General features: G+C 35.5%; 1 protein-coding gene across 1 annotated transcript; it reads left to right on the top strand.

The window, feature by feature from the left end:
- The first annotated feature begins 871 nt into the window (after window positions 1-871).
- Window positions 872-14,713, top strand: LOC103472837 (cell division control protein 42 homolog). Its single transcript, XM_008422675.3, has 6 exons — window positions 872-996; window positions 4,363-4,467; window positions 8,630-8,702; window positions 8,926-9,035; window positions 9,811-10,008; window positions 12,276-14,713. The coding sequence occupies exons 2-6, from the start codon at window positions 4,363-4,365 to the stop codon at window positions 12,363-12,365; spliced, it is 576 nt and encodes a 191-aa protein (XP_008420897.1). The 5' UTR covers window positions 872-996; the 3' UTR covers window positions 12,366-14,713.
- The last annotated feature ends 531 nt before the right edge of the window (window positions 14,714-15,244 follow it).

Genomic DNA, 15,244 nt, shown 5'->3' on the forward strand with positions numbered 1-15,244 from the left:
TTCAGATTCACTGCAAAACTGACTGCTAGTGGATGTCCTTCTTGAACATAGACATCACCATTCACTATGACTCTTTGTAGTTATGGTTGATTTGAGTTAAAACATTTAATGTACCTTTGAGATAAATTAACATTTTTTGAATTGAACTTGAGTTGAATTAATTTTTATTATGTTCCATATGGCCTTTGAATGCTTTTAGATTCATTTCAATAAGAATTTGAGAATGAGAAAGAGATATCTGTGTTTCCCTCCTGATTCAGTTACCCACTTGTTAAGTCACAATAACTGAAAACATGAAATTAATATTCATCAATTATGCAACTCAACAACATAACTCAGAATGTTCACATTAATTAAATTTCAGTTGCCTAGTTTTTCCTGTAAGGCCGGTAATACATGTTATCTTTGAATTTGACACTTTTGTGGATCATATTTTTTGAAACATTATAACTGTGAACATTCTTTGTGTTTTAGATATCATTTTGTTGCCACTTTTATAACTTTATATTGCATTTCTCAAGCAAAAAACTGCAAAAGACAAACCACAGACTTGGAACAAATACAGTTTGACCTTTGTCGCCCTCTATTGGTCAATGAGGAAATTTTCGCTCTCTCAATATGTGCTCAGTACTTATTGTTAGTAACAGTTTTTGCTTGATATATGTAAGTATGTGATATAAAATGCTGCTTTTCAGGGACTACTTCTTAAAATATATTGATTGGCGGCATTCCTAATATTTTGCCGGTGGTTTAGATGCAGCAAAAGTCTCTTTAAAAATAACAAAATTATTATTTTTTTTATTTTCTTTAAAATATTTACTTTAGTAAAATTAAAACTGAAGCATATAGTGTAACCTACGTGAACGTATTCAGAAAAATTCCACACACAATCCAATTCATTTGTCCGACTTCCCGAACAGGAGGAAGTGGGATTTCCAGGAAGGAATTGAACGCACCACACCAGTCGGAACACTCCAGCGGTGGTGAACGGACAAGGTAAGAACTGACAGCTTGAAAACCTGTAGTTTTGTGACTTTAAATGAAGAAGTATAGTATAGAAACAACAACGGCTTTTAGTGTAACTTCTTCTCCTTTAATAGTTTTGCCGGCTAGTCGGTTGAAAACTAATTCTGCTAACCCGCAGCTGTCAAAACAAACTACTTCCTTTGGCTAACTTTATGCTAGCAGCGCTGTTAAATCTCTGCTCAGTTAACGAACAAGTAAACCAGCGCTGTTGCTGGTGAGATGAGTCGTCTTTATACTTATATGTTTAGTTTTAGATATTATCCCCCTTCTCGACTTTTATGGTCTTCCCTTTTTCTTTTTTCTTTTTTTATTTTCAACGGACAATATTGATTGTGGGCGTGGGGGTTGGTTCACGTCAGTTTAGCTAACTTTAAAAATCAACACCCTGTTAAATATTAGTTTCGTTTTAAAGCTACCGTCAGCAATCATTAACATCACGCTTTTATATCTGGTTTTATTTCTAAAAGTAACATCGTGGCTGTTGAGCCGACTCTGATTGTTCATCTATTCTTTCGATGCGGAAGTGACTAAGAAGAAGAAACTCTCAACCAAAAATCTTAGTCATTTAAAGGTGTAAACACATTTAAACACGTTTTAAATGTATACTAAAACGATCTGACATTGTGTGTAACTTTTTTTTACGTTTTGTGTTAGAAATAAGAATTAATTTATTCACTTGTTTAGTTGTTTTGTTGTATATAAAATGAAAGCGTTTTGCCATTTTGCTATACTGAAAATCATTATTTCAGTCCATCATCTGTAGTCTCTGGCAGATTGACAAGCTAAATCAAAATTAAAGTAAAAACATGGCCATGTCATGTCTTTGCTTGCTTGTTATTACAGATTTCATTGGTAATTAACCACTGTTATTAGAGAACTGGTTGTAAATACATTCATTAGACCAGACAGGCAGTTTCTGGCCAATACAGATGTGTGGGTTTCTTTGCCTTGTTTTTTCCAGTGTGGTTCAGTTTCTTTGTTTTTCTAAGTATTATAAAATATGAGACTGATGAAGGTAGTATTTATTTTTTTATTGTAAAGCAAAAATTAAAACATTACTAGATTATCGTTGTAGATCTCTCAAAACATATTTGTCTAACTTTTTAGTGTTTTTTTGTTTGTTTTTTTTATAAGCTCAAAAAAAAACCCCACAAAAAATACTCGTATTTGTTATTTTTATGCTTTTAATAAATGTTTGACTTGCCTATGACAAATCAGAGCCAACAAAGAGGAAATCTGATTTCTGGCTGATTGGTTGGTGCATTTTTATAGCATAACAAGCACAATTAGCAAAGGAAGATATGTTATTTTTCATAAAAATGGGGTATATTATGTTATATTTTAAGAAGATTTAAATATCGTGTTGGATCTTTACATTTTTTCAAATTATATGTTGTCAGGAGAAATTCAGTTGGTTAAAAATCTTGCGCTCGGCATGTCATTTTGTTGCGTAATTGTATGACGACTCTCACATGCCTCGACATGCGGAAATGTGTTCTACTCTTCCTTCTCAAATAAATATGAAATTTAATACAAATAGAACATTGTGTGCATCTAAAGCTGTAGGATTATTTCTCTGCTATTCAGAGACTTTCTTTGTGATCTTGTGGAACCTGTGATAGTTTAGATCTGTAACTTTTTATACGCTTTTCGAACCCACTTTTAAGATGTTAAACAATTTCAGAATGACTTATTCTGAACCTGAAAAAAACAAACTTTTATCATTTGTTGAATCTTTTAAGGCTGATGGCCAAACAGGACCAACTTGATATCCCTGACAACAGTGTGTGCAAGAAGCAGAAGTGAATTGAAGGATCATTCTTGCCAATAATTGTTCACAATTGTTTTCATGTGAATACAAATTACCTCTGAAGAATGTTTTCCTGACATAACTGGTGTCATCATTCCTGCAGTCAGTTACCGTGTGTCCCTGACTCATCAGGGCTTAGCTGAACGCTGCATACTGCCAAAATGGCTCAAACAAAGAGCCAGTGATGGAGTGGCAGCCCATAACCCTGTGCCATTGTCCCACCTAATGAACCAGCAGCCTGGGTATGCTAGCTGCTTGGTGCCTGGGTGGTCACAGGTTCTGCCTTCATTGTGTTGTAAACACTGCTGTACAGCGCGGCCACTGTTTCTATCTACTTGTCTCGTAGTCAGTTCCTGCGCCTGGCATTCCTGTCAGGCATTCAGATTTTATAGCTCATGATTGTTATCTTATGGAAAAGAAGAAGCAGAAGGGGCAGGATTTTTTTCTTCAATTAGTTTTATAAGCTGTACCCATTAGCTCTGAAATGGAAAAAAGTACATATATAGATCACACCTGTATTTTAACCACAGGTTTCCATCTTAAGAATACAATTGCCTACCAAGGAAAGTCACTAATCATTATCTTTGTCTTCCTCCTGTGCACTAAAACCATTAAAGTCGTCTTTTTTAGTGTCAGTATTGAACAGTCTCACACACTTCCCCAGTCTCTCCGTCACTGACTCTCTCAAGTCACTTTTGACTCTAGATCAATTCACTCTTGAGCTTGTGCTGTGCTCTTCTTCACCCAGCCGCCCTGGTGGTAGTAACAACCTTTTCAGCCTGTCACTGTAGGCCTTCTAGTGAGCCACCATTTGATCCAGGTGCGTTAAACCAGGGAGAGAACTAAAACATGCAGGACGCCGGCCCTTGAGGACCGACTTTGGGCGCCACTGATCTACACCATTCCATTGTATCTCAGGCTGAATGTTTAGGGCCACTGTGCAGGTGGAAGGTCCAGTCGCTATGTCTTTTGGAGCTACTAACAAGTTTTCTTCCTCTATCTGGATATAGCTCTATTTTTAAACTCTCAACAGCTTCCATGAAGCATGCCCACAGCATGATGTAGCCACAACTATGTTTCACAATGGTGATGACATGTTCAGGGTGATGTTACTTTTCTGGCACACAGCATCGTGTATGTAGGTCAAAGTCTTGAATGTTGGTCTCCTCTCACCACAGCACCTTCTTCCACAAATCTTCTGAGTCGCATGCATGGCTTCTGGATTCTCATGAATGTATTTATTTCTGCTGTTTCTTAAAGGCCAGATTTGTAGACCATACAATTATACATAGTCGTCCCGTTGACTGGTTTCTCTTTGTAAAAATCTTTAAAAAAGCATATACTATTTTTCATCCACTTAGTTATATTACTTTTGTGTTGGTTTGATCCCATTGATGATTGTGGTTATGTGACAAAATGTCCCCAAAAAATCTAAGGGGTATATTTGTCATGTTCTCACATGTAATTTCTCTGCTTTGCTGCTTTGCCTTTTTATCTGTGTAATCTCATTAATGTCTCCTCCTCAGATGCAGACAATAAAGTGTGTGGTAGTGGGTGACGGTGCTGTGGGGAAAACCTGCCTGCTCATCTCCTACACAACCAACAAGTTTCCCTCTGAATACGTACCAACCGTGAGTAACCAATAATAAAATTCCACTTGTTATACACTGTGATGTGGTCAAAGCTGATATGAATTGATATTTATAGAGCTGCAGAAGCAGGGTTATTTTTTTTTACTCTTAACACTGTGCTGCTCTTTCCTGGCACACAGGAAGTGATACTTGTTTAGCGTCTGGATTGAGAAAACAAAATGAGCTTTTACCAGAACTCCAGCCTTTATGAAACTGAAAGATATCACACTACTGCCAAACATGAATATAATGTTACATTTCACTGTAAGTTTATACCAAATGGTTGTTTTTTCCTTATAAACAAAATGTATCAGAAGTTTGCACAATAAAGCTGAAGACAGATCAATGAGTTTCAACCCTTTCTGGCCGTGCAGCACCTGATCTAGCCTCCGTTTGTTGGTGTATGTGCAGAGTGCCTCAGTTTTATGGATCAGATTACTGCTGGGAGTGGTTCCAGAATAGTTCTTGTTATATTCCGGCACAAGCGAGACTGATCTTGCACACCTGAGTATGTATGCTGGCATAAACACAGAGATCTACTTTCACTTTTATTATCAGTTCCCTGAACTGATTAGATGTTTGCAAAGTGAGTGAGATAAAAAAAAATTAGTTTTGTTCTTACGCTTTTTCATTTCAAAAATACAGTTTACACTCATAGTTATATTATCAACATAATTGAAAAATCCCAAACTTGGTATAATTTCATTTTAATGTAAGCATTTTGGATTTGGGAAACTCATGGTGGCAGTTTGTTGCACCTTAAGAAATCAGCCATGCATATACTGTTTCATTGTAAGTATTGGAGCAGCACCCTGCTGAGTAACAGAACCCCAACATTCTGCAGCTTTATGCAAAATGTGGTTCAGCTTCTCTGCTGAGGATGCAAACTCTGCGTTCTGCCTCGTAACAGCAGAACAGCTGACTTTAAGTTGGAAACATTCAGCGTATAGGCAGTTTCTTCTCTTGGCACTTCTTAGCCCAGTTTGATGAGACGTTTGCAGAAGCAGCAATGCTGACTCAACTTTTACTTCTGTTTCTGTTAATCCTGTTTTTAGCACTGATTTATATGCTTATGTAGCTTGTTTCCCATAAAACTGCGTCTTTATTTCCATATTAATTTATTTTTGTCTACAATTTTCATATAATACTATTCTTATCTCTCCAGTTTGTCAAATTGCATTTGTATTTTGGTCAGTTACGGTTTTATTGTTAAAATTCTTATCACCTAAACAACATCCTCTTCCTGCCAGTGTTTCTATTATTAGAAACAACCTTATTTTTCCACTTTATGGTAAACCTTTCATCTATATTCCCTTATAGCCGCCAGGATAAATGACAAGAACTTTTGAACAAGCATTTTTTTTCTCACAGTTTTATATATTAGCTCTTGCCTTCCAGCTTCAGAAGCAGGCACAGCTGTAGTAGCCTTGTCAACCGATTCATCACAGCAAACGCAGACAAACCTCCGGTTTCCTCTTTGATTCATTGTGTTGTTGCAGCTTCTTGCAATGTTGTTTCCTGTGAGTCATCTGACAATCACCACAGTAGGAGAGGTGATTTTCAAGGAGAGGGTGACTAAGTCTAACCTTTTCCTCCGAATTTACTGATTTATTGTTTTTTTTTTTAAGGGTGTCTTGTTTTTTCATTTGGCTCCATTTTTACATGAGTATCAACAGTGTAGATGGTGTACCTTTTTAATATTAAGCTGCATCTGTTTTTGATCGGGTTGTTTGCCGGAGCTGCTGTAGTCTTAGCGTAATCCAAAAACTTTTACTGAAGTACTCAACAAAGAGCAGCCCGAGAAATTACTGAAGTCCTTTAATATTTAAAAATTACGACATCAGACCAAAACAGTTACATGGAAATGTTGGTATTTCAAGGAGCGAAGTGAAAATAACTCGTACAATTAACATAATTACCAAATAACAAAATCAGGCAAAAGAAACATTTTACCAAATCAATTTCTTCCTATAAAACTTTAACAAAAACTACAAATGTGTGTCTGTGTTTGGTGAATTTTTGGTTAAAACAGACTTGTTGTTCATTCAAGTACATTTCTGGATCAAGTATCCAGAAATCTTACTCCGGTAAGCATAGTGACACTGCATAATAAACTTACTCAAGGAAAGGTAAAATGGAGAGCATAGTAAAAATACTCTTAAACATAAATATTTTACAAAACGTTATTCAAGTAAATGCAACTGAGTAAATGTGACTAGTTACTGCCCTCCGCTCTGTTTCCCTTTGCCTGTTTTTGTCCGTACATGTCGGTGTGATTCACCTCAGGCTGCCTTTCCAATTCAGCTTCTTGAACTGAACTAATGCACATTTTGGGGTATTTGGAAGAAATGATGGAACTAAATAAAGTCAATTTAGTTCATTATGTAAATAATTACAGCATATGTAAATAGACCAACATTTAGCTCTATACTTTTAATGGTATTGGAGCAAGGCCTAGAGAAACTCCTGTTATTTGTAAATTGTTGAGTACTTGACAACCCAGAACAAGAATCAAACATGGAGAACCAATACTTAGATTTTTTTGACTATTTTACCCTTTTAAACTTGGTACTCTAGAAGGCAGAGACACAAGTTTCTTAGTTGTTATTAAATTCCCTGTTTTAAGTTTTTTTTTTTTATTCTACAGCTTAGGCTTGGGTATGGCTAGTAAAATAACCATTAAATACTGTTTATTACAATTAATTCACTATTTAACAATGTTTATACATTGGACCATGTTGGTTTGCACAGCTTCTATTGTTCAAATTACAAAATAGCGTTTTGTTTTTACTTGTGGAGTTTTTGTCTGATATTAAAAATGATTTGATCTGAAAATGAAAACAAAAAAAAAATGGATCCAAATAGATGATTTTGCTCAATTTTGGTTCAACTATGATTGACGGTTTAAGAAAATGGCATGTGACCTCTATTCAGTCTGGTTTAGCTGGATCTTCCCTCAGCATTCTGGGTTTTATTTAAACCAAAATGTCTGCAGGCTACAGCAAACAGCAGCAGGGCTGGCTGTTTGTTGAAGCTGTGCATTCCTGCTGTAGCTCATTTCCACTTTTGAAGAACTGATTTTGCACACGCATGTTGCAACTGCGCTGCATGTCAATGCGCATGGCAGCAGCGTGAGGACATGGGGAGAAAAGCAAGAAGAATGAGTAAGACTCGGCAAGCTTGTTCACCAGCAGTTCAACAAAATATCTTTAACTTTCCTTTTCAATGGTGTGCTGCTAGTGAACAGGATATTTGAAGCCACTGTGTTCAACACAGTCCATACATAAAAGGCAGCCTCACATGACTTTCGCTTGTGTGAGGGTGGAGCTTGGTCAGAGCAGTAACACCACCTGACAAAAGGGTATGTTAAATGTAAACGGGAAGTTTGTTTTTGTTGACGTGGAGATGACGCAGTAAACAAGATATTTAAAACACCCACAGAGACACGTCCTCATGTCATCGCCGTCTCAGATGCTGTGGTTCAAGTAGCTCAGCTGTTGCAGCTCATTGGTCAATGTCTCACACAATTTATGAAATAACTGGCTTCAGAGTCAGAGCATGGCTGTCTGTAGTGTTGAAGTACGATCAAAACGGTTCTTGCGTTCAAACATGTCAAAGAGTATTGTGTTGTATTGCTAAACGTCTCAGTACAGCTGCATGGGCGGTGAACTGTTTTACTTTGCATAATTTAATAATCCTGGAAAGCAAAGCCTGAGTTTCTTTTTGTAAATGTACTTATTTATCCCAAAGTGAAACTAAATGTACTCATTCCATCCAGTTATATTCAAAGAGTCATTGTGGATGGTGATGCTGTAGACAGGGAGGGTCTTGTGCATCGGAAGAAACCTCTGGCTGAAGAGGTTGAAGACACTCTTGCAAAGGAGAGTAAATGAAAATACATACCATCTTCAATGAATAAGACATCTTGGCTATGTTGGAAGGCATGGAATGTTTTTGCCACCCTTTCTAAAAATCTACAGTTTTACTTTCCATTTGTTTGTGCATTGCATAGAAACAGATTTAATTCAGTCAAGCGTCTTTATAAGTAAGCCTTTCTTCAGCCCTCTTCCTGTTATTTCTCACAATTTCACTTCCCTTTTCCCAGACTTCCTCTTAGCTTATTTTTAAGTCTGTTTCATCTTCTGCCCTGTTTCATGTCCAGGTCTTCGATAACTATGCTGTGACAGTGATGATCGGAGGGGAGCCATACACCCTTGGACTGTTTGACACTGCAGGTGATAATAAATCTGTGTATATCTATTGCCTTTTGTGATTGATAATTCACCTAAAGTAACTAAAACATTAAAGGCAGAGTTTGTATTCATACTGTAGTAACCCTTTATTTTAATGTTGAAGAATTAAAGTAAGATGCTTGACTCACAGTCACTATTTAATTGTTTAAGTTTAATTTTTTTAAATTATTATTTTAGTTTTAAGTGTCTCTGTCTCCCCCTGCAGGTCAGGAGGACTATGACAGACTGCGACCCCTTAGCTACCCTCAAACCGATGTCTTCCTCGTCTGTTTCTCCGTCGTATCGCCTTCCTCCTTTGAAAACGTCAGAGAGAAGGTTTGGTCACTTTAACTGTATAGCAATGGACATTCTTCCTAACTTTACAAATAAATGATCATTTATTGAACTTATGCAAATATTACTTTTGCAACAATAGAGTTGAAATTTTATAGGTTGACGTTCTCCCTTGAATAGTTACTGTTTTTTATGTATTTATTTATTTTTTAGTTTAGTTTTTTGACAATCTCCAAGTTGTTGCAATCCATATTTCATCCTCCTCCCAAAAGAAATTAGAACATTTTAGCTTTAAAATACTGGTACATCTGCCAACATGATTAGCTTTGATGTTATTTATCCTCAATATGCACATGACTATAACTTTCTCCCAAAATTAAATTTGGATTTAGCAGCTCTGTAGCCGAAATCGGCTGTCGGTAGAATGTTAAAACCGACCAGTTGATCTTGCCTTGAGATTTTTATTTTATTTTACCAGTTGAATAAATAAACTCAAATGAAAGGTTGAATTTTTCTTCGTTTGAGGTTTTGTTACTGAAAGAAAAGACAAATAGATTTTGAGGCTTTTTGTTTTGGGGCATTGTCTACAAATATAAATAAATGGAGGTCGCATTTTAAAAGGACAAATAATCTAGCACAAAACCCAGCCTGACTCTAAATTTAGCTCTGACATTTTTCTTTTATTCAGTGTCACTTCTCTGCTCCGCTTTTAAAAACAAGATACCATACAGTCATGAAGGCCTTGGGATGTAAATATAATCTAAATTCAGTTCATTAACTTTCATTTTTACTTTTTTGTTGTTTTTTTTAATCACAGTGGGTTCCTGAGATTTCTCACCACTGCCCGCGGACGCCCTTCCTGCTGGTTGGAACTCAGGTGGATTTGAGAGATGACAGCAACACAATGGAGAAGCTGGCCAAGAACAAACAACGACCCATGAGCTCTGAAAGTGGGGAGAAACTGGCGCGAGAGCTCAGAGCTGTCAAATATGTGGAGTGCTCAGCTCTGACGCAGGTAAACAGGAGGGAGGCAACTGGTTCAGACTCTCACCTCACCGCCACTGGAAGGCCCCGCAGTCCAAAGCCCTTTCTGATTCAACCGTGTCCAAGTTCTCTTCTGGTTCACAACCATCCAAATACTGATAAACTATTTATAATTTGTCAATTCACCAATGTAGTTTGTGACTAAGGAGTTAGGCCATGAAAGTAAAAAACTTAGGTAGAGAAGGCGTCAGAGAAAATGGAGGGCCTGAGAATGGTGCCATATATCAAACTGTTAATGATTATATTATAACATATACCAAATATTTAAATGCATGAATGTGTTTTTAACCACATTCGCAAGAGACTCATATAAAGGCTGACTCTCCAAGCATAAACAAGCGAGGTGTTTATTACAACTCTGAGTGTGTTTCTTAACTTTTACACAAGACGGGACTTGTCAGGCTGTAACGGACTTGTCAGGAAACGCTGCATGATCACATTTGCATTGCACAATGGCTGAAAGAGCAGGAAGTGTTCATGAAGTCATTAAAACAATTTTTAAAAAACATGCAGTAGTTCCAATAAGTCAGTCAGGTCCATATTAGACAAAACCTATGCAAAAAAAACTTCACAGCTGGTGAGCATCATTCAAGGATTTTTAAAATACAATTTTTATGTATGTAGGTGAGGTTACTGAGTAAAATAGAGTGACAGAAGGTAATTTTAGTTTTTCATTTTAAAATGCAAAGCTGTCAACGATGTAGGACTGTAACAAGAACTTATGATTTCAAAAAGCAACAATATTTCATATTAAAGTGTCACAAAGTGCTATGCAGCTGAGCGTATGAAGTGACTTACTGAGGAAGTAAGGGTAAGCTATTATGAGTCCTATGTGTCAGCTTTAACCTTAACACCTCGTATCTATTTATAAAACTCATTTTGAAGCAAGACAAGTTTTTTTTACATGTTTGATGAACCTCCCACTACTTTTGAGTGTTTTCTTTGTGTGGAGCCATTTTGGATGTGTTGCGGTTAGAGAAATGGTGACAGACACGATACAAAAGTTTAACACTCAATCTGCTTTAGAGACACTAAACTAAAGGGCTAATTCACAGTTTTTTTTTTAAATCATATCATCTCCATCTTACAATTTAAAACGGTTACACTGATAAAACCTGAACTGATTAATTCTACGCTGAAGTTTTTAAAATCCAGTTTAATAGATCAGATTTTTGTTGGAATATAACCAGCTTGACATTTACATGAAAACTTGAATCACTAGTCAAATGTGGAGTGACATTTTCTTCACCGATTACAAATAACATCTGTGAAAACAAAAACAAGAGTATGATTACTTTTCACAACAATACTGCTACAATCTCACCCTTTTCTGAAGATCCTGATATAACGTCTAGTATGGGCGCCCAGCTACTACTGCAGCTTTTAGATGCATCCTTTCTCCAACCCACCTGGGTGAATTGAATTAAATTAATTTAAATGGAAAACATCCTGCGATGACTGAAAACTGAAAGCTAAAACTGACAGTTTTACTTTCTTTTCTTTCACTCTTATATTGCAGTGAAACTAAATTTGATGTTTTTTTTATTACTCGTCCTACGAGGCCTGAAATGATTAAACAGATTCATCTTAATGAATCAGTTATTGAGATAATTGTCAACTAATTTAGTAATTGATTAATCGTTAACTGGTGTACACAGACTCAAAAAAAGACAATTTTGAGGAAAGAACATAAAGCAGTTATTAAGCCTACACTGTACAAAAATATACATACTGCATTTAAAGTTAAAAAATAAAAACCTTGATATTCCTAAAACTCCTCAAGGGGTTTAGTTTTGGCTTAACCCAGTTCAAATTCTGTAAAAATATAAATAAATAAACAGAAAACTCCTATTAAGTACCTTTTGCTATTCGATTATTAATCAGCTAATCCAAAGAAAATTTTCCTATTATTTGATAATCAATAGATAATCAAGTTCTAAGATCATTACATCTTCCCAATAATCTGTTTACTAAATCAGGGAGTGGCATGTAGAATTTGTACGGAAGAGGATTAGGGCCACCGGAAAAAAAAAAAAACAGTTCTGACTTTAATCTCAGAAGTCAGGATTCTGAGAAAAAAGTCAGAATTCTGACTTTAATCTCAGAATTCTGAGATTAAAGTCAGAACAGTTTTTTTTTTTGTTTTTTTTTTTCCAGTGGCCCTAATCCTCTACTGTAAATTTGCACCTGTAAAAAAAAAAAAAGTTTGTGTCTGATTTTTTTTTTTTTATTTTTTAGCGAGGATTGAAGAATGTGTTTGATGAGGCCATCCTGGCGGCTCTGGAGCCCCCAGACATCAAACCCAAAAAGCGCTGCCTTCTCCTATAGAAACCTTCCAGAAGACGTGGAGCAGACAAAGAAGATGGAGGTGGACGAGGAAGAGATCAATCCTGTACGGGAACAGGGAGGGAGCACCAAGGGGAGGGGTGTAGACACATGTTTAAACAGTGCCTTCAGCCGTAGTGACCTAACGTGGGTGTGGTGTTAAAACTGACAGGCGCTTTATTTTTCTAGTAGATAAGTCGCTCTAACATGGTAAACATTTATGAGCTACACTCCACACTAACAAGTAAACAGGATTTTCTTTTGATAATGGGATGCGATGAACTGCAAGGCACGGATGGAGACAAGTTTACAGCTGAAACTGAAAACCAGCTCCTCATTTGGAGAAATATTTTGGCAATAAGGCACTGACGGTCTGCAGGAAATTAAAGAACTATGTTATTAGTGTTTAAACACCTTCCCTTTTATGTGCCAGCTTTACTTCTCTTTACATCAAGTTTTATGTGCGTTCATTTTCTTTTTCCTTTTTGTTTCTTCTGCCATAAATCGTTTTTTAGTGCCAAAAATGCATTTTGAATCCATATATTTATTCGAAATGGCATTCTAAAAGGTTAATAGAAACACAATAAGTGCTTTGCTTTTGCCACTGGAATTCAGTTTTTGGAGCAAAACGATATAACTTCAAGGCATTTTTAATGTTAAAATCTTTACATCTACAACTATGTCTAAGTGAGTTTAAAAAAAATAAAATTTCCAACATTAAAATGTTTTTTAAAATGTTCAGTTTTCAAACACATTTTATGTTCACTAAATCTGGTCTTAAAGTATTGTTCTCTGATGCTTAAGAATTTAAAACTGAATAATAAATCATTTGCTTTTTACTCATTCAAAAAAAAGAAACTGAAAACCTGGCCCTAAATCTGAACAAGTTATCTGGAGTAATGCAAGAACATGACAAGCAGGATCTGCAGGTTTGTCCAGTTGGTATCTGACCAATGTGGAACAAACACGCGTTTGACACTTCAAAGGTTCTGCATGACTGCAATCAAACTCATATTTACTTTTAAGGCTTCAATTTTTAATGATAAGTCAATTATGGTTGTTTTTAGTTTTTATTAAAAGAGTAAAGTGTATGTTTTCTTCGAGAAAAAAGCATTTCTTTAAGACATAAAATATGTTTCATTGTTAAATAAAAGTTGTGCCTTTTAGTTTTTCCACTCCAGGAAAGAGTGATTAAAACTTTGCAAGAATACATTTTAGATTCTTGGAGGTTTAAAGTGCTCAACTCGTTTGATAGTCTTATTGCCTTAACCCAGCCTTAACCCAGTCAAAAAAAAATATATATATATATATATATATATATATATATTTTTTTTTTTTTTTTTTTTTTTTTTTTTTTTTAATTATCTCTAAGCTGTTTGGTGAGCCATAACATCCAGAAATTTTGCAGCTTTATTTCATCGATCTCAAACGGTTAACACAAAACCACGTAATGTTTTCTATTCTGATTATTTTGTTCTTCTGGAAACATCTTTAGTTTTCAGCACCCGAACGCCTTAAAAAGGACTGCTGTGGTTCAAATGTTCCTTTGCTGTTTCTTCTGCCAAAGTTCAACTAAATCACTGCTTCACAGATTCCAGAATGTTGATCTAGATGTTAATATAATTATTAGGAATTACCATTTGAATTATTCATAGATTTTTTATTTTTATTTTGTTGCTGTTACGCTGCTTTCTTAGCCCAACTTCTTTGAACAAAATGAAAACTAAAGCTTGTTTTGTTAGCAGAGCTTCACATTTTCACTCAGCAGTTGTGCTTATTCAAAAACTGTTCCTCTGGGGACTAGATTTTTATTTTTTATTTTTTTGCATAGAATGGGATAAATGGTGATGTATATTATTTTATGGAGTTTCAGTGCTCTGTAGCACTGACTGTCCTGAGCCCAGAAAACAGTTTTAATCCTTCACATGACTGTATTTTCTAATGAAATGAACATAGAATCCTTTTTTTTTTTTTTTAAACCAATCTGTTGATGTTGACATTTTGATCAGATATTGAATGAATTATTACTAGTATTATATAGATATTTTTGCTTCTTATTGTTTCTTTGGGGACAGTAGTTTTGCAGGGTTTTAGACACTTTAAGTTTTGATTTCTTCTTTGTGCCTTTTAGACATTTTTACAACTACTTGATGAAAACACAGAGTGCCAACAATTACGGCATCACCGGCTTAGTGTGGCAAACAAAAAGATCTTTAATAAGCTTCTCATGTCAAAAACGAAAGATATTTTTAAAACAATACTTGGAGATTGAATAATATTTGTCATGCATTAAATTTGAATGTTTGTTGGAATGGGTGTATGGAAATAATAAAAATAGTACTTGAATGTTTCATCTTGATTGATTGATTCTATTTTATTGCTGCTATCTGTCAGAAGAGCAACACTAAAAAGTATTGTGTTTAGCAGCAAAGCATTTCATGGCAGTGTAATTAAATCAAATTATTTATTCACTTAAAAAATTAATAATTCTGTTGTAAATGGGGAAAAAAACTCTACAGGCATTTATATTCAAGAAAGGCAATATTTTTCAGTTTTCTATGTAATACTAACTAATGCTAATTTGATTTTATTTCATATACCAACGGAAAGTAGTGTAGGTTCTAACAGGTGTTCTTCTAGAAATGTCCTTTATTCTCCCTGCTTTTTGCCCTCATCTGAACAGAGTACATTTCTTCACACTGTTGCTTTTTCCCCTACATGTTCTGCCAACATGACTCATTTTGGTTTTCTGAAATATTTTTTGCTTTAATTTTGCCACTTTACCATAAAGACCTGATTTATTTGAGTTTTCTCAGCTTTCTGCAGATTTTCCAGCCTGAGCTTCACATCCCTGCAGCTCCTCCAGAGTTACCTCTTTGGGC

Source organism: Poecilia reticulata, chromosome 11 (genome assembly GCF_904066995.2).
Source record: "Poecilia reticulata chromosome 11, P_reticulata-male-v2, whole genome shotgun sequence".
In the NCBI taxonomy this organism is placed as follows: domain Eukaryota; kingdom Metazoa; phylum Chordata; class Actinopteri; order Cyprinodontiformes; family Poeciliidae; genus Poecilia; species Poecilia reticulata.